The 19,440-nt window shown below is 48.8% G+C and overlaps 1 protein-coding gene and 1 long non-coding RNA gene across 3 annotated transcripts; one reads left to right on the top strand and one right to left on the bottom strand.

Moving 5' to 3' along the window:
* The first annotated feature begins 303 nt into the window (after positions 1–303).
* Positions 304–7,549, top strand: LOC134007177 (uncharacterized). Of its 2 annotated transcripts, none has more exons than XR_009928015.1 (3): positions 304–584; positions 2,115–2,207; positions 3,542–7,549. It is a non-coding gene; the product is annotated as an uncharacterized LOC134007177 (long non-coding RNA). The 2 variants fall into 2 exon arrangements; XR_009928014.1 differs by having other exon boundaries at positions 333–584; positions 2,115–2,198.
* Positions 7,550–9,209: 1,660 nt separating this feature from the next.
* Positions 9,210–18,939, bottom strand: gch1 (GTP cyclohydrolase 1). The gene is made up of 6 exons (XM_062446808.1): positions 18,473–18,939; positions 15,119–15,228; positions 13,275–13,330; positions 11,918–11,949; positions 11,446–11,530; positions 9,210–10,941 (listed from the first exon to the last, which is right to left on the bottom strand). Exons 1-6 carry the CDS (start codon positions 18,828–18,830, stop codon positions 10,815–10,817), a joined length of 768 nt encoding a protein of 255 aa, XP_062302792.1. The 5' UTR covers positions 18,831–18,939; the 3' UTR covers positions 9,210–10,814.
* Positions 18,940–19,440: the final 501 nt, after the last annotated feature.

The following is a 19,440-nucleotide window of genomic DNA, read 5'->3' as shown; positions in this document are numbered from 1 at the left end:
GGAGAGAAAGAGAGAGGGATAGAGAGAGGTAGAGGTAGAGAGAGGGGAGGAGAAAGAGAGAGGGATAGAGAGAGGTAGAGGTAGAGAGAGGGGGGAGAGGAGAGGAGGTAGAAGGTATTAAAGGCAGGCTACACAGAGGAGGTATTTTGGTTCAAAGGTGTCGAGGTTGAAGACTGGTGGGGGGAGGGGGGGTTGGTTATATTTTTAACAAGCAGGTTAGACATGTATGTGTCTGGCTTGAAAAGGCCTGTACTTGACGTTTTGCAAAGCAATCACTGGGTGTTCCTCCCCAGCTGTCTGACTCTCCGACTCTCTGTACGTGACACTGAAAGGTGGAACTAGGCTCCTCCCAGGTAGCTCTTCTCAGTGGCCTGGGTGTGTGTGTGTGTGTCTCTGCAGGGCCTGTGTGTGTGTAACTGTGTGTGTCTGTCTGTCTGTGTGTGTGTGTGTGTCTGCAGGGCCTGTGGTTCGCTAACCCGGGGGCAGCAACAGCATGCCCAGCAGAACTCACAGTTCAGTACAGAGGACCCGCTCCCTGCCTGTACACACCACCCCACACACCATGGGCATGTTCCAGCAGTCAGGTAAGATACCACCCTCCCCCCTGCACTCTCACACACACACATTCACCTCACACACAGCACTCAAATGCCATTTGTCATGTGTGTGTGAGGCGTCATGGCTCCTGCGGGGTACAGAGGGGCTGAGGTCTGTCAGTCAGGCCCCTGCCCTGGCATTGTCTGCTGGGCACACTGGGCATCAGTGTGTCAGCGGCGAGATCTTCAGACCACAACATCTCCCCTTCTTTCAGAATGGACAGAAAGGAGGGGAGTCAGAGTGGGGGGATGAGGGAATGTGGCTGTGTGCAGAGGAGAGAGGGGGAGGGGGAGGGGAGGAGGAGGAGGGAGGGAGGGAGGGAGGGAGAGGGAGGGAGGGAGGGAGGGAGAGGGAGAGGGAGAGGGAGAGGGAGAGGGAGAGAAAGAGAGGAGTCGCATGTTACAATGAGCCTCTTTGTGCAGTGTGCCGGGGTGCCCTGGCACACTTCTCCTGCCCCCCCCCCACCTCGCCCCCCCCCCCCCCCCACGACTCTGCAGAGTCATACACCCTGCACATGCACTCTGGGCACACAGGACTTGGAGCTGAGCCAGAGTGTGGAGCTGGAGCAGCGAGACCTCGTCCTCGCTTTCTCAAACGCTCGCCCTCTTTCCTTCTTTCTTTCTCCTTTTTACTCCTGAACCACCTTCTGCCCAATCTCTCTCTCCCCACAACATGAGGCGGATCAATGAGTAGTTCAAACTGACGTCAGGAATACGAGGGAGAATGCAGGGATGAAGAGAGATGTCTGTGTGTGTGTGTGTGTGTGTGTGTGTGTGGAATTGGGGAGGGAAGTTTATAAATAGCTGGTGGACTGGAGGTCCAGCCAGCGAGTGCCAAACTCAGCTCTTCTCTCCCCACAAGCGACCTCCAGACCCTGGCTGTGACTCAGCGGAGGACGAGGAGGTGGGGAGGACACAAGGCTGGAAAGTTGGAAGGGGTTAGCTTAGCTATCTAGCCTAGAAGCAACTGGGTGCCCCAGGCAATCGTTTTGTTGGTTAAAATGGGTGGTGTGTGTGTGTGTGTGTGTGTGTGTGCGTGTGTGCCTGCCCTTCAGCTGGCTGAACTGGTGACTTTGAGCACTTGCCCCTCTTCCACCCCCAACTGCCCTCAGTAACTCACAACAAACGTGCCAAATACCCTACTGTGAGTAACACAATTAGCAAGGACAGCTAGGGCGTCTAATCTGGCAGCCTTTAAGAGGGTTAATTGGCGGTGTAATGTGATTAGATCAAGGACGGGAGCATGCTGGAGGAAGGTAATTGTCATCTCGTATGCTGATCTTTAAACTCTTGTGTGATCTGCTGCCAAGACAAGCTCCCACGTCACATGACCTGAAGAGCTCACGTGCAGGATTAAAGCCCTGTGATTGGGCGCAGGCTCTAGTGACCTCGTTGGAACGCCCGCTAGGCTGTTGTGGTATAAACAACGTCTGACGTAACGCCGTGTGGTGTGAAGTTCCGTGGCGTGAGCATCTCTACACATGCCGTGTTGTGTAACCTGTTGTACTTTTGTTTCAGATCTCCAGGTGCCGGTGACAGAACCAGACATCAACAACCGCCTCGAGTCTCTGTGTCTGAGTATGACTGAACACGCCCTTGGAGGTGAGAGAGGTACACACACACACCCACATACAAATACACACATTCACACACACACACAGATGCACACAGATAAACCCCACACACACACACAGTTCATGTGCCGTACACACACCAGGCCTCCTGTGTTCTTGTAAAAGTCCCCCAACTGTAAGAAGAGGCCCAGACCAACAGACCAACGACCTGTGAGGAGGAAGTGTGTCACCCACACAGAGACACTGTAGAGTCGTGGTGCTGGCCTGGTCAGCTGCTGGAGACATTTACATTTAGTCATTTAGCAGACGCTCTTATCCAGAGCGACTTACAGTAAGTACAGGGACATTCCCCCCGAGACAAGTAGGGTGAACTGCCTTTCCCAAGTCATTTTAGCACGGCCGGGAATCGAACCGGCAACCGAACCGGCAACCTTCAGATTTCTAGCCCGATTCCCTAACCGCTCAGCCACCTGACTCCCCTTATACGGCACAGCTAACATCACCATCATGGTGAAAGACACAGAGGCATAGCTACATTTGTAACTCGTCGATGGCAGCAGAATGAATCCGTACAGTATTGTACAATGAGTCTGTTCTTGCCTGGGTGTGACTGCACAATGACTCCACCCGTGGAGGGGGGGGGGAGGGTGGGGGGGGGGTTGGATAAACGCAGTAACCATTCCCATGTGAAGTGGAGTTTAGCTCTGAATACAGGGGGCAGGGTTTTTCCACCCTCGCAGCGCCGAGGAAGAGACAGTGGCCCTCAGTGCTCCGCGCAGAGCCGTGGACAAGCGCTGCTTTGTGTGAGTGTGTGTGTGTGTGTGTGCGTGTGTGTGTAGCGGATAGGAGCAGAGGTGGGCAGCAGGGCAGAGTAAAAGTGCTGTGAGCTTAGGAATGCCAGTCTAAACCAGTATCCTTTTCTGCCTGTACTGGACCCACCCGCTCCAGGCTAACACACAACACGCACAGCCACACACACACACACACACAGCCACACACACATACATCCTACCCTTCCTCACTGTCTGAATTTTGAATCTACAGCCAGACTCTGTATTTATATACTGTACTTGAATCCACCTTTTTGTCGCAGGAAAATTCAATCATTCTAAACGTAAGGGCTTTACCATCAGCATATAACAATGTATTTATCTAGCAGACATGATGTGGATGTTCACCCATCTGCAGGGCACAACATTTACACCATCCACCAGCAGATTTAAGTCGATTTTCTACTCTCGCCAGCCTCAAAATAACGATGGAAACATATTGAGAGGCTTGTCAAATTTGAACATTCACTAGCCATTTGTCCGGTGGATAAAAAAAGTAACATTTGCACCCTGCCTATCTGTGTCGTTCCTCCCTTATCAGACGGAGTCGACCGGACATCCACGATCTGAGAGGAGGACCTGAGGGAGACCAGGCGATGCAGAGCTGGTCCAGGCGGCCGGAACCTCGAGGTCACGACCCCCCAACCTTCACTTCTCCGTCAAGCGCCCCACAGCCAATAGGAGAGGTCACAAAAGGGTGGGCGGTGTCCAAACAACACAAAGAACCAATCCGTATACGGCTAACAAAAGCTCCACTTCTTCCTGTCCAATCAGGAGCTGAACCTAGGTAAACCCCGCCCCCTCAGCACACTCACAATTCCCCCCGGCGTCTGGGTGAGGGTAGAGGACGGCCCCACGATGCACCCGAACCACAGACCCAACCCCAGCCTCGTCTGAGGAGCGCCCCCTGTGGGATCGGGGGAGAAATGGCACTCAGGTCCCTGGCGTTAATCCCTGGATGTGGCTAACCTCCGCCTTGTTCCTCAGCCTTAGAGCCGCTCCCAGGCTCAGCCCAGGCCAGAGCTCCCAGGCTCAGCCCAGGCCAGAGCTCCCAGCCCGCCTCATCACCACTCACACCATGGAAGACACCCCCGCCCCCGCTAACAAACAAAGTGAATGTTTCCCTCCACTGCTCTGAGTGTTAGTGAGGGAGTGCTGTGGACTTGGGAGAGCCGTTTTCTCTCTCTTGGGTGACTAAAGCATTTATATACGATATGTATTGTTTACGTAAGATGCTACTATCAAGGGTACTGAAACGTTTATGATTTTCAGGAATTAATGTACCCGTTCTTTGTTTTGTTTTGGGGGTTCTTGTGGCACACTACCATAGTTTAGTAACGACCCACAGGCTAGTAGCCACCATGATAGTTTACATGTAATCCAATAGTTTTGTTCTGTATGTCGCTTGCAGCCGAGCTGTGCAGGACTGAGACAAGAAGAGGGAAGAAACGCATGTGGTCGAAAGGAAAAGAGAGAAGCGAGAGGAGGAGTTACAGGAAAGAAAAAGGAACGTCTAGGAATACGAAGGTCTGTGAGAAGGGATGTTTGGATGGAGAGGAGGATGTCTGAACAGGGTCTGTCCCACCTCAAATCAGAGGCAGGAACTTCGATTTGAGGAAGACGAGCTGTCTGGAGGAGCTGGGGTAGTTGTTGGGTAGGTTGTGTAAACAAAAACCTGGGGCAGTGGGATTCATCACAGGTCAACATTTAGTATTTTGTACATATAAATATATATAACAATTATATAGTTATTGAATTTATAATAGCTTATGTACTTGGAAATGCTATGCATTGAGAGTACATGATTGGCATTTGTTTGAACCGTGACTGGGTGGAGGTTTGGCGTGTGGGGTAGAAGGGTGGAGGTTGGACTAGATGTGTTCTAGACAGTTACAGGTTCTCATCGTTCGAACTGGTAGCTCTGATGCTGGCTCGAAAAGCCAGTGTGTGGTTCACGAGGAACACATTCATTAGCTCTTGAATCGTTGCAGGTGTGTGTATGGATATCGTTGTGTGTGTGATCCAGGGTAGATGCTTTAACTGCATGTTATTCCTTTTCATCTTGCTAGGTAGACAGGGGTCTCAGACGTGTAGGGTTGTGAGGCAGGGTGTAACGTACCAAACTATTTAGACGTGCGTGGGAGGAAGAGGTTGTTTTCGTCGGCTACATCGCTGTGGAGGTTTGTCTTTTCCTTGAGGAGATGCAAATCCATGACGGGCTTCAGTACTCCCAGAGGTTGCCCTCTTCTGAGAACTTACCTCTACCTGGTGGCCACACTTGGTACTACAGCCGGTCATTACTGTATTCATCAGTAGAATTTGGCAGTTGTACTTTGAAAGTTTGGTTCCACCCTGTCTTAATATTTATCCTGTTTATTGTTTCTGGATCAATACTTTATAGGATTTGTTTGTCAAAATAAGCTGTTTAGCAAAACGTACGGCTTTGTCATGTGCAGTCACTGCATTGTGTGTGCGTTAAAACCCTTGACCCTTGAGCTCTGTGCATAGACAAGGTCGCACATTTTGTGCCTGGAAATATTTACTATTGTTAGCCTGTTTGGAATTGATTTTGAGCGATTCAAAATGTGAGGCATATCCATAGTTATCGTTGGAATTTCAGTAATTAATTTCTTTCTTGCCATTCTTAGAATATTTTTTTCTGCACTTGTTAAAGGGCCTTTGACTCTAACAACAAGGACAGCACATGCAGCAGTCATAAACCTTAAATGTGCAATACCTGACTTCCAGGAGAGTGGAGATGGTGAGGGTGGAGATGGTGAGGGTGGAGATGGTGAGGGTGGAGATGGTGAGGGTGGAGATGGTGAGGGTGGAGGAGATGCGGGTGAGAAGGTCATAAAAGGGACACTAGGTGGACCTTCATTTAGTGGAACCAAATCAATGCCAAATACACCGTGTTCCACCTCTGCAGAAACAACCACTTTCCTTCTTTCAGCGGAGACTAAGGGGGTGGTTTGACTCGATGGTGTGGTCTGTTAAAACTGCTCACCTGTCACCGATGGCAGATGAACTGGCCAAATCGATGACTGGCTCCTTTAGAATCCAGAACCTTCCTTCTCTCTTGACACAGTACACATACACACACTCTTAACACAACCCCCCCCCCCCCACACACACACACACACACACTGCCTGCTAGTGCCTGTGTGTTTTGAATGCTGTATAACCAAAGCATTTTTTGTGGAGACGAGTGTCACAGTTCTGTGTTTGTGTGCTGCTGCAGTAGTGAGGATTTTCTCCCTCCCTGCATCGCTGCACTTGCATGTCCTCGTACAAGCAGGTGACATGCAGGGACGTCACGAGGGGAAGGGAGATTTGCCTAGAGCGTATTCTGGCTTAGGGCAAAGGCTACAGTACACTGTGACGTCACTCACAGTCCTAATACAAAGCAGCCAATCTGCCCTTCTAGGTAGTCATAAGAGCCACTTGTCACAGCCATATGAATCAATACTATTAGTGGATTCAAATGATTATTTATTCTTTTTTTCTATAACTGTTGCAGAGGTGTTGTTTTATTCATATAGGTGTATTATTTAAAGAACCATCTGTATTAACGTTGCTATGGCTGGTGACCATAAGTACATCTCAAATATTAACATAGTTATTTTGTTTTACTCTGATCTATAATCTTCTATTTGATGGGGAGTAAGGAGCTGTGTGTCTTTTGGGGAAGGACGTTGTGTTGTGTTTCTACTTGCCTCGCTAACGTGCATGGCTGAGAGCGGCCAGGAGGGGGAGCAGTCTGTCTTTCCTGGAATTCATGCAAAGTTGTCGAAACGCCTGGTTACGCCTCTGATCACAAAGTTCAGGCCGGATGCACGGGGGAGGACAAGCCTTGGCAACCCTGCGAGGCATCGAAAGGACATGGAGGATGTTGTTTTTTATGTGTGTTGGTGGAAAACACCGAAGCAGTGTGTTCAGAATGGGCTTGACGCAAAGCCAAGGAACTGACGTAGAAGGCAGTTTAGAATCCTGTGCATGATGCTACACAGCATCGTCACGGCGATGTAGACCAGCCAGGAAATGAGACCACCACATACACTAACTGCCTAGGCGATATGAACCATGTGATTTATTTTTTTATAATTACTCAGTGGGCATGCACTTGTTGGTCAGGAGTATGGCTATGCACACTGCAGTTTGAACAGTTAGATGACACTCTGATATTCAACAAATGAAACATAATTTAATTAAGTGTCAGTGTTTTTTTTGTTGTTTTTTTTCATACTCTGCACATTAGTCAATTATACACATTATTTTTGGGCGAAATTATTATTATATTAAAAAATAATAAGTTGGCAAATTTAAAAAGTATCCTTACTGTAACAAAGTTCTACCGCTTAACTGTGCTCTTAATTTGTCTTTTGTTTTACTTTATCAGAGCCGATGACCTGTATTGACTGCAGGCTTACATATATATTTGAAAAAGATTATTGTATGTTTAAGAATAAAAACAAAAAGAAAACAAAAAAAGGAAGGGAAAAAAAAAAAAAAGGAAAAAAAAAAGGTAATTTATATTTTAGAAATGCATGCATGAGGCTGGGACGTCATATTTAGAATAACAAATGGCAGTGCCTTTTTTGTACTGAAGACATTTACCCCAAATGTAAATGATTTTATATGGACTTTAAAACTGTAATAATATTACATGATGCAACCAGTAACAGCTGAGTCAGTGGTCAAAATGGTGGAATTATCCAAACTGCTAACAAGCCCTCTGACAACATTTATGAACTTGTCTTGATGGGATTGTGCAGCAGGCTAAAACAAACATCACGTCTTCTGGCTGGCCTTGTGATGTCATCTTATCTTGTGTCTTTATTCTGTTGGTACTTTTCAATGCTAATATGAAGTTATGAAATATACTGGTCTGTACAACAAACAGATGTTATTGTCTGTACGTGTGTGTGTGTGTGTGTGTGTGTGTGTGTGTGTGTGAGAGAGAGAGACACAGAGACAAAGAGAAGCAGACTGTTGTGTTGAGAGAGAGAGCGAGAGAGAGAGAGAGAAAGAGAGCGAATGTACATGTTTTCTTTTTGCTTTTCAAGGTGTCTTCTCACAAGTACACTACCAGAATGCTGTGACGTGTTCTATTCACCGACTGCTGTTACAGTACCTTGTTTGTTTTTCACTGTGTGTGTACGTGTGTGTGAGAGTTTGTATGTGCGTATAGACCAACACATATCAAGTGATTAAAGGGCTTCCTTGCCAAAAGTCGAGTCACACAGGTTGGCAGAGACCGAGGTCCACTGTTCATTTCAGATCTTGGTTAGATGAGGGGAGAATTCCCCTCCACACACACACACACACACACACACACACTTCTGCAAGGTGAACAACAACATCAAACTTTGCCTTGGTTTCAGCCTACCTGTACATGCTACCTGTACATGCTACCTGTACATGCTACCTGTACATGCTTGCAGGTCAGGACTGGAGTCTAGACACTGAGGTGTTTAGAGACACATCTATGAAGCTTCTGGAGACCTCTGTGTAAATGTGTGTGTGTTTGTGCCTTTCAATGGGAGAGCATATGGCTTTGTGATCAGATTGGGAGAATTTCAAAGCTCTGTGTATGAGTGCATGCGTGTTCCGGAAAGAGTGGAGAGAATGTTTTGTTTTGTTGGTTGTGTTCAAACGCTCGACGTCTGTGACAAGACGACAGAAAAAAGAAAAAAAAAAGTATTAAAGAATAACTTGTAAAATGAACTCTCTTCTTTTCCTCGCTCTCCTCTCGCTTTCTAATCAAAGCTGCATGTTCGGTTGGTCACTCCCTGGCAGCAGACCTTCCTATTGGCTGTCGGTTTATACATTTAACCAATCAGACTGCGGGAGTCGTGACTGGTGGGGGGGGGGGTGGAATACTGTTTCACAACACAGGAAAAAATAAGCTGAGTCATTCAACCCATAAACCCCCACTCCCCTGCACATAAAATCCCCATAGATATCATATATATTACTTAACTGATATCAGTTAAATGAATTATCAATTGGTTTGAGCAAGATTTGAACCAGGAGTACCATGTTTGACACTAGACTCGATGGTACAAACACACCACCGAGCTACAGAGGGTTCCAGCAATTGTTCTACAAAACAGTGTAATTGGCCTTATGACACTACTAAATGCAAGTAGTACATTTAGTTTCTGCTGACCCCTTCCGATTATCTTTGTATAATTCACACTCTGGATACATAGCGGCCGAGATTATACTTCTCACAGATATATTTATTTCCATTTGATAAAAAGTATTTCAAATGAGCACAGGACATAGTGTGAAGTCATGAGAGTACATGAAGGAACTAGGTCCTACTTGAGAAGGCCACAGGAACAATGCAAAGAGCTGTACGTCTGACTACATAGATCATCTTTTCCCCATCTGTCCGTCAAAGTACTGTACCCCCACACACACACACACACACACACACACTCTAGTGTTGCAGGCAGGAAATCTCCCATGATTCGTTCTGTTATATCATCAATACGTAAAAGTGTACTCACGTTTGCACATAATATATATATCACAACAGCACACAAAATATTTTATAATGTGCATGTCTCATGTTATGTTTGCTTAAACTCATGACCAGAAAATTATCTGAAAAACAACAGATTCACACACTGAAGACCGACGATGCAAATACTATACCGACGACAGACATGTAGCAATACTGTACTGTCAATTAAAATAGATCGCCTGCATGTGTTAGACATTTAAAAAGATATAGGAACACATTTTAGACATAAGTAAACATGTAGAACAACATCCGAACTTACAGGCTTCTCTGCCATGAGATGAGAGGCCAAAGGAATCTCCCTGTCCTTCACCGAGGAACGTGTTTTACTTTACATGCGCCTCGTTTAATTCCGCCTCGTCGTCTTTCAGAATATGGAGGTTCTTTTCTTTAGTTTACACTTAACAGTAAGGCTGCGAGTGGGTATGCCAAAATCCAAAGGACATTTCAAGGAAAAAATACAATAAGCTACAGATTCTAAACACCTACAGGTTCACCAACATCTAGACTTCAGTTACAAGCATATGTTACAGATAGGGGCCATCTTGGAAAAGGGAGGGATGACCACATCAAACAGCTCCGTGTCCTGTTTGTGTAGGGGTTAGGGACGTAAGGATTCAAGTGTGAATTTAGCTCTGGACTAAATGAACGATTGTTTGCTACAATCCTAAGTATCCTTACTCACAGTACAACCCAGAATGTCCTTCGATCAAAGACACCCCAGAATACCATGACCAGGACACAGATTGGACTGGGCAATACGGGGCTAGGGGAGAGAGACTGAATGTGACCAACAACAGGTCAGCTCATACTTTATGAAATATCTATGAGCTGATAGTCTGCTATTTACTATAATGGCTTTGAAAGCTAAAATGATTGCTTCGATTCATAACAAAAATATATCCTTAAATGTGGTTGACGGGATCGGAGATGGATGTTGGGGTCAGATCCTTGAAACAGAAACGTCTGATCTTAATCACAGAAACCCTCGGGCCTATTCAGGGGGGTTTTCTTTGGGACTGTGTCACCTGACAGACCGGCAGGTCTGCACAGTCGGCAGTACTGACTTTACACCATCGTAACGGCGACAGTGGGTCATTTCAAGCAGAGGATTTAGAGGAGTGGCACATACCCATGCACACGGTCTCTCACACACACACACACACACACACAACGGCTGCCTGTGGAGCCAGGCTCCTAGCAGGTTCCAGGGAGGGGGGGGGGCGGGGGGGGGGGCGGGGGGGGTGGATCGGCCAGCCATGTGTGAGGTGAGGGGTCGTATTCAGCTCCGGATGAGGGTGAGAAACTCGTCCCGTGTCTTGGGATCCTCCCTGAACACCCCCAACATGGTGCTGGTCACAGTCTTGCTGTTCATCTTCTGCACCCCTCTCATCACCATGCACATGTGACTGGAGAGGGGGAGGGGAGGAGGAGGGAGAGAGGAGGAGGGAGAGAGGAGGAGGGGGAGGAGAGGAGGAGGGAGAGAGGAGGGCGGAGGGGGAGGAGAGGAGGAGGAGGAGGAGGAGGGGGAAGAGAGGAGGAGGGAGAGAGGAGGAGGGGGAGGAGAGGAGGAGGAGGAGGGGGAAGAGAGGAGGAGGGAGAGAGGAGGAAGCAGAGAGGAGGCGGAGGAGGAGGAGGGGGAGGACAGGAGGAGGGGGAAGAGGGGGAGAGAAAGAGAGAGTCAAAGCCTTGCTTGGATTCCTCGTCAGATACGTGTAGAGGTGATACAGTAACACGTTCACCACAGGCTTATCTTTCCGTGAGGATGGATCCCAACACTCTGCTCAGTAGCTCTGACCTCAGCACTGCGTTGATCTTGTGTATGTTACACCAGATATATTTGAGAGACCTATCAGGTCGGGGAGTGTGTGTGTGTGTGTGTGTGTGAGGGGGGAGGGCGGTGGTGGACTTACGTTGCCTCAATAACAACTCCGACCCCAGCAGGCTGCAGAGCTTCAGTGATCGCCACGGCAATTTGTTTGGTCAACCGCTCTTGAACTGAAAGAAACAGAAAGACAAACATGGTGGGGAGAGGAGCAAGGTTGACTGACGCGCTCGACGACCGAGAGCAAACACACAGACACAGACACCACCACAGACACCACCAGACACCACCACAGACACCATCACAGACACCACCACAGACACCACCACAGACACCACCACAGACACCATCACAGACACCATCACAGACACTACCACAGACACCACCACAGACACCATCACAGACACCACCACAGACACCACCACAGACACAGAAGAGTTCCAGAGGAACAGGAAGTCTGCTGACACTAACACAGAGCTGAACGGCTCGTGATCTGAACAGATGGCCGGTGAGTCTGGGTCAGCCTCATCGAAAACACCTGTCCGTACACCTGTCTGTACCTTGCAGCCTGCGACTGTAGATCTCCACGATCCTGCGGAGATAAGAGGAGGGGGGCAGGAGGGGAGGGGGGGAAGGAGGGGGGCAGGAGGGGAGGAGGGGAGGGGGGAAGGAGGGGGGCAGGAGGGGAGGGGGGCAGGAGGGGAGGGGGGAAGGAGGGGGGCAGGAGGGGAGGAGGGGAGGGGGGCAGGAGGGGAGGGGGGCAGGAGGGGAGGGGGGAAGGAGGGGGGCAGGAGGGGAGGAGGGGAGGGGGGAAGGAGGGGGGCAGGAGGGGAGGGGGGAAGGAGGGGGGCAGGAGGGGAGGAGGGGAGGGGGGAAGGAGGGGAGGGGGGCAGGAGGGGAGGAGGGGAGGGGGGAAGGAGGGGGGCAGGAGGGGAGGGGGGCAGGAGGGGAGGGGGGAAGGAGGGGGGCAGGAGGGGAGGGGGGCAGCTCATTAAATCAGGAAAGGAGTGCAGCTTTGGAGTGTGGCAGAGAAAGGTTTAAGAGGGACAAAGAGGATTTTACTTGAAATTCTCACAGAGACGCAAGAACACAAAGATCAGGCTGTGTGTGTGTGTGCGCGCGTGTGTGTGCGTGCGCGCACCAGGGTCTCTTTCATCCCAGATATTTTGTAAATAACCTTCTCCCTGAGTCCACAGGAACGCAAGGTCGCCCTGGCGTGACACTCTGCGATGCCTTCACCTTTGGCCCCTCCCCCCCCCCCTCTTTCCCGAGCTTGTCCACTCTCCGAGCACCTGACCTATCGCTGCACCAAATGCCACCCAACCGAGGAGATAAGAGCAGGTTTAGCTGAAAGGACGCAACTAGTCCCAGTAAGAAAGCTGCTGCCGCTGTACTATCATCAGAGAGAAAGGCTTTTCAGAAGGGAGGGGCGCTACTTTGCGTGTGGAACGTTCTGTAACGGGGACGAAAAACTATTTTCCTGTAAGAATGCACGCTGTCAATCACCCAAATGAGATTCTGTGGGTGTGTGGGAGAGGTGCTGTTGGTCTTTGGGGAGTGGTGTGTTTGGCGAGTGACTATGATTCTGTTGTAGCTCCAGATGGTTGCGATGGTTAAGTGAAAGGACTAATCTGTAAGTATTAGGGTCAGGTATTCAGACTGGACTGGCTGTCACTTAAACACACACCTGATAATCAGCTTACACGGGCCTCAATAAGCTGTCCATTCAGCATGGCTTCAAGGAACACCCATACGAACTTGTTAACACTATATCAAACCATTTAAAATAGGTATCAGTGGAGGATGCATGTTGTCTGGGACACCCTGTGTGAAGCCACAGTCCTGTCTGAGGGACGCTGGGGTACAGGTACAGACTGTGGAACAGTGAGGTTCAGGTGAACCCTGGGGTCATCGTACCTGGCCAGTTTGCTGAGTCCCAGAACCCTCTTGTTGGGGAGGTAACCAATGTGGACCTGCAAAGGAGACACAACTTTACTCAACCCTGTCACCTGTTGATGAGTGTGCGGGCGGAGATAACCACAGTCCTGCTGAGCAGATCCAGCAGTAACGCACTCCCACGTCTGTGATGGTGGCATGATCTCAGGTGGATCATGCCACCCAAACCGTTTGCATCAGTCTGTGGAAAACTGGTCAAATCGTGCATTATACCATGCCAGGTGAAGAGGAGAGAGAGAGAGAAAGAGATGAGTCATACATTTGGAAGACCAAAAAAAGACATGATCTGGGGGCCATGGAAGGGGAGGAGCGCAGGGAAGGCGGCAGGATGGATGGATGGATGGATGGTGGATAGGCAGCACATGAGAGGTAGGAGAGGAGAGGAGGAGAGGCTGAGCAGCTGGTGAGCTGCTACTGTGAATGACTGGAGGGCCAACCCCCCCCCCCCCCCACCTCTTCCTTCTCCACTCAAATGTCAGCAGCAATTTGATGACAGGCCAAGAGAAAGGGCAGCGGCAACATGCGTGCGAGGATCTTTCCTCGCCTTCTTCCTCTCGATCTATATTTTTCTCTCTGTCTCTGTCCTTCTGTCTGTCTGTCCCCATCTCTCTCTCCCCTGTCTCTCTCTCTCCTCTCTCTCTCTCTCCCCTCTCTCTCTCTCTCTCTCCCCCCTCCCTCTCTTTCTCTCTCCCCCCCCCCCTCTCTCTCTCTCTCTCTCTCTGTTTGTGCTCTGTTGTGATAATGTCATATGAAATGACTGCTGTTGAACTCTCATGGCTCCAGTCCCGGTTCCCTTCTAGCAGCTCTGGTGAGGTAGATAACCATCTGAACTCGTGACTCTCGGGCAGATAAAAATATATTTTAGGGTTAGACAGCACGTCACCAGCGATGGTGTGCATGTCCTCGTCTTTAGAGGATGTGAGTTGCTTTCACATGTAACAAGTGTCATTTAGACGCCACTCCGAAGCCAAACAATGGCCTTCATAGTGAGAGAATACCAGCCGATGAACAGGTTCAGTTGTGTATGAATGACAGACACTAAAAGCATTATTAAAAACTGTCCCCCCGACTGTCTGGACGGCGGTCAGGCATGCTGGAGGGGGGAAACACTGAGGGGGGAGGGGAGGGGGTGCTTTCCTGACACCGGTGGTTAGGAGATATGGGTGAGTCATTATGGTGTGTTTGTGTGTGTGAGTGAGTGAGTGAGTGAGTGAGTGAGGGGGAGGAAGGATGAGAGATGAGAGCGGGGATAAGAGGACGCGCTTGTGACGACAACAAGGAGCTATTGCCAGGGAGTGGAGAACCACACACACACACACACACCACTAGCACACACAAACACTCTCTCCGCGTGTGTGTGTGCTCGCGTGGGGGAGTTTTGGTAGCTTGTGATCAACATTGTCTATCATCACTGCCCATTTTGTCGGTGAAAGGGATTGTCAAGGCTCTTTTGTCTTAAATGGCAAACACCTGCGGACAGAAGATGGAGGGATGGGGGAGGAGGGGGAGATGGAGGGATAGAGGGAGGATGGAGGGATGGAGGGATAGAGGGAGGATGGACAGCCCTAAATGTCAAACCTGGGTATGACTAGTGGTGACTGTATATCTGGGAACTCAAAACAAATGTGATTTGAGTTTATCTCGATGGCTTCTTCTGGTCATCCACAGATGTTTAATCACAGTCATGCTCAATTAGAGATCTGACAAGGCTTTTATCTGCCCCGGGGTATCGTGGATCAGTCAAGTCTCACGTGACCAGTGACCGAGGATGTGTGTGTGTGTGTGTGTGTGAGGAAGAGTCCTACCCTTCCAAAGATGGGCACAAGGTGATGCTCACACATGGAGAACATGTCGATGTCCTTGACTATCACCATCTCATCGTGGTCCTCGTCGAATATGGCGTCGTTCAAAACATCTGAGAGAGAGAGACAGGGAGAGAGAAAGAGAGAGGCAGAGAGAGAGAGAGAGACAGGGAGAGAGAAAGAGAGAGGCAGAGATGGATGAGTGGAGAGCTGAGGTGGCGTGGGCTACAGACAGCAAAAGACAGCAGAACAGACCTACAGGCACGACCCTAATCACTCTCTCCATCCTGCTTGATTCGTCTCTCTCTCTCCCTCTCCCTCTCCCTCTCCCTCTCTCCCAAACACAGTAATTATATTTGGGCCCATACCCTCTTCCTGTTTTTATTTATAAAAAATAAAAATAAAAATGTTGCTCAGAACTCATATCGTTGCTCAAATAAATCACGCTTTATCGGTTTGTGGCAGTGCGCCGCCTTTTTGTTTGACGGCCTTTTTAATTTCCTGACTGTCTATCTGTAGGGTGGGGTGAGGGGGGCGTTACCGTGGTAACGCGCCGTACGGTCCAACTTGTTGCTTCTGGGTGCAATTGTGATGTGTCTTCTGAGTGTGTGTCTGTGTGTACTGACAATTAGATCTTTACGGCAATGAGGTCATTTACTATACCAACAAGATAAGCCTTCCAGGTTGCAGTGAGCTGAACCCAGGAAGGGTTTCACAAGCAGATGAAGCAGGTTCTAACAACCTTCCACTCGAAATTCTGTGAATTCATAATGTGGTTCTTTTATCAGTTTCTAATTTGTTTTTCTCGAGATAAAAATCTCTTCTTAAAAAAAAAAAAAAAGTTTCCTTTTGAATGCAACTCTCCACCAGTACTTAAAGGAACAGTGGTGATGTTTGGATTTCCACTACAGCTGTTTGCTAATGTGCTTTGGCCAGTGGTGTGTGTGTGTGTCTGTGTGTGTCTGTGTGTGTCTGTGTGTGTCTGTGTTTCCAGCCATGCATCGCTGATGGATGGAGCATCACCCTAGTTTATGTCACCAACCTGAAGGCAGCATCTGTTCAGCACAGAACACACACACACTAACCCATAAATACACACTAACGCATCACACACAATCAAATCAGCTTTTTCTCAAGTCCCTCTCTCTGTTTCTCTCTCCTTTTCTCGCAAACACACACACATCACTATGGTTACTTCACAAATTAAATGTTGGACTACAAAGGATGCAGTGGTACTGTGGCCTCTGCTCTGTCCCCCGTCCCCCCCCCCCTCCCAGGGGCATCAACCCAGACCCTAATGACCCCTTGGAGGTCTGAGGGAGGGGGGCGGGCCTCACGTGATGACAGTAGCATTAGCACCCACTGGGAGGGGGAGTGAAAATAAAACACTACATGTGAGGATACAACATCTTATTAGATGAGTGGCCAGAGTTCTGTGTGTGTCTGTATGTGTGTGTGTGTGTGTGTGTGTGTGTGTGTGTGTGAGGAAGCGGACCTCCTGCCAGTTGCTACTGCATCATCCACAGTTACTTCCTGCACTGTCTGCCCGAGGTCCTCATTGGTGAGTCACTCTACAAAGTGCACATGAACACAAACCCAGGCCCTGCCGCAGGCCTGCGCACACGCCTCACTAATCATTTCATGTAAACCTAAACCTGTTACCTGACCACGGATTCAAACAGACATGAATCAAATGTATAATTAGTGATGGGAAGTAAAATATCCACAGGAAAATAAGTCTTACAGTTTTGCTTTTCCTTCCAATGGTTTTGCAAAGAAAAGGGGGTGGTGCAAACGATACCCAATGAACAAACAGGAGAGGACAGCTGAACACTAGTGCAGGTTACAGAGTTCACGTTTCAGCAGAAGGTACATCTCAATGGTTAAAGCTTTTGACAGCAGATCAAGAGGTTGCAGGTTCCAATCCCCCTGCACAGTATGACGCTCTGGTTAAAAACAGCTACTAAATGGATATGTTATTATGTGAGTGTCTGACTGGTGAGAAGGTACAAATGTCCAGTAGGTAAACCAGGATCCTAGTCTGGGATTGTTGTTGTGTCGGATGCCGACTGTTTCAGTCAGACAGAACACCACGGAAAGCACAAAATCACATTCCATTACAGGAGCACCCCCACCATGAAACCAACTCCAGATGGACCATTGGGGGAGGGGAGGAGGGAGAGGAGGGGGGAGGGGAGGAAGGAGAGGAGGGGAGGAAGGAGAGAGCGAGGGAGGGAGAGGTAGGGGAGCGAGGGAGGAAGGACAGGTGGCGGAGCGAGGGAGGGAGAAGGAGAGGAGGGGGGAGGGAGAGGAGGAGGGAGAGAGTGAAAGAGGGGGAGGGGAGGAGTTAGAGAGCGAGGGAGGAGGGAGGGAGAGGTGGCGGAGCGAGGGAGGGAGAAGGAGAGGAGGGGGGAGGGAGAGGAGGAGGGAGAGAGTGAGGGAGGGGGAGGGGAGGAGGGAGAGAGAGGTGGCGGAGCGAGGGAGGGAGAAGGAGAGGAGGGGGGAGGGAGAGGAGGAGGGAGAGAGTGAGGGAGGGGGAGGGGAGGAGGGAGAGAGCGAGGGAGGAGGGAGGGAGAGGTGGCGGAGCGAGGGAGGGAGAAGGAGAGGAGGGGGGAGGGAGAGGAGGAGGGAGAGAGTGAGGGAGGGGGAGGGGAGGAGGGAAAGAGCGAGGGAGGAAGGAGGGAGAGGTGGGGGAGCGAGGGAGGAAGGAGGGGGTGACGTAGAGTGCAGGGTTGTTTTTCTGTGAGGGAGTGTGAGGAACAGCACCCAACACAGAACCAGGCTGGAGCGTGGAGAATTGGCCCCACATGCGTGTCACCCCTGGGACCCGAATGGACTCCTGACCATGGAGGCATCAGGATCATTAAGGTCTTGACTAGTTCTGGTCTGCTTTCATCTAGTCATATGCAGAACCAAGGGACTGCAAGTAACTGATACAGTCACTGTATGCTGGAGTATAAAACCATACTGGATTAGAACAGATCAAGCAGACAGAGATTGAATGCATTACTCTTTCTAGGCATGCTTGTCTTGAAAGCAGCTCCACCACATATGTTTGTGCTTAAGGAGTGTAAGATAGCTATTAAAGAGGGAAAACAGTTGTTAGTTCATAAATGTTGAAATGTCCATGAAAAACTGAAAAACCGTCTACCCGATTTAACGGATAACATTATTACAAATAAGATAAATACCATTTTACATATTTGTTAGGCTACACTGAACGTCTATGGGATTTCTTTTCATTTTATTGGGATGAAAATATAAATATGTAACTAAATGTAATCCTAGATTATCACCTGTGGATCTCAGGCATTTCTCCGAATAGACTATCACCCCCACGAATAGAAAATAACTCACCAATGATTTTCTCCTGATAGCCTTTGGTGAAAAACTGCATAGCGGTGGCCGCTCTCCATGGAGTTTTTAGAAGTCCCTGTCTCTGCGGGTCTTCCCCGAGTCCCCTGAGAATGGTGGTGTATGCGGCCGCCAAACTCGGCAAGTTCATCTCGTTGTCTTCAATACTTCGGGTGCGCTCTTCTCTCCAACTCTCCATGACCGAAGATGTGCGTGAACTGGATTCACCGCTCATCCCCGGAGGAACCGGAGTCCGGCTCGAATTTGTCAACAACCCTTCAAAGTGTCCGTTGATAGTATCGTTAGAACTGTCAGTTTGCTTTTTATTTTGATTTAACTGACTCTGTTTTGTGCGTTCCATAGTTCAGATAGTTCAATTTTCGATGAAAAGTGTATTTAATCGCAGTTATTTTCGTGTTCTCGTCTGAACTGTCAGCTTTAAAGTCCTAGAAGCACACATCTCCGACAGGCAGGTCCAACATTTATAATCGGGGAATAACCTCCCAGAGCTGCCATTGGTTATTCGTGTTCAGTGCGTCATGCTCTCTAGGCGGATGCAAAAAACGATTTGGCACATGTCACATTACCCCACTTCTTTAACCTCACCTGATTTAAAAGTGAAATTATAATTTATTTATACAAAACACAAAACCTGTGTATGAGCCTTAATGCTGCTTTAACGGCAATAACATTAACTAATGTGTAAAAAAAAAAAGAGTCTGGTCCTTGAATGAAAAATCTGAGTCAATTATTATAAATGCTAAAATACTTCCAGGCCAGGACCCAGAGACTCAACATGTTCATATGAAGTTTATTTAGTATAACAGGTATGACAGAAAAATACATTTGAAACACTTTCAAAATCTGAAAAAAAAAATATATAAAATATGTTTTCAATGTTTTGTATGCATTGCACATCCTTATTAAAACAGTTGGGATGTCTGAGAATTAGCACATGCCGTTCTTGGCGG

This window comes from Osmerus eperlanus, chromosome 21 (assembly GCF_963692335.1).
Source record: "Osmerus eperlanus chromosome 21, fOsmEpe2.1, whole genome shotgun sequence".
Lineage (NCBI taxonomy): Eukaryota > Metazoa > Chordata > Actinopteri > Osmeriformes > Osmeridae > Osmerus > Osmerus eperlanus.
Note: the sequence above shows the minus strand (reverse complement) of the source record. Positions and strands in the feature narration are given on the sequence as shown.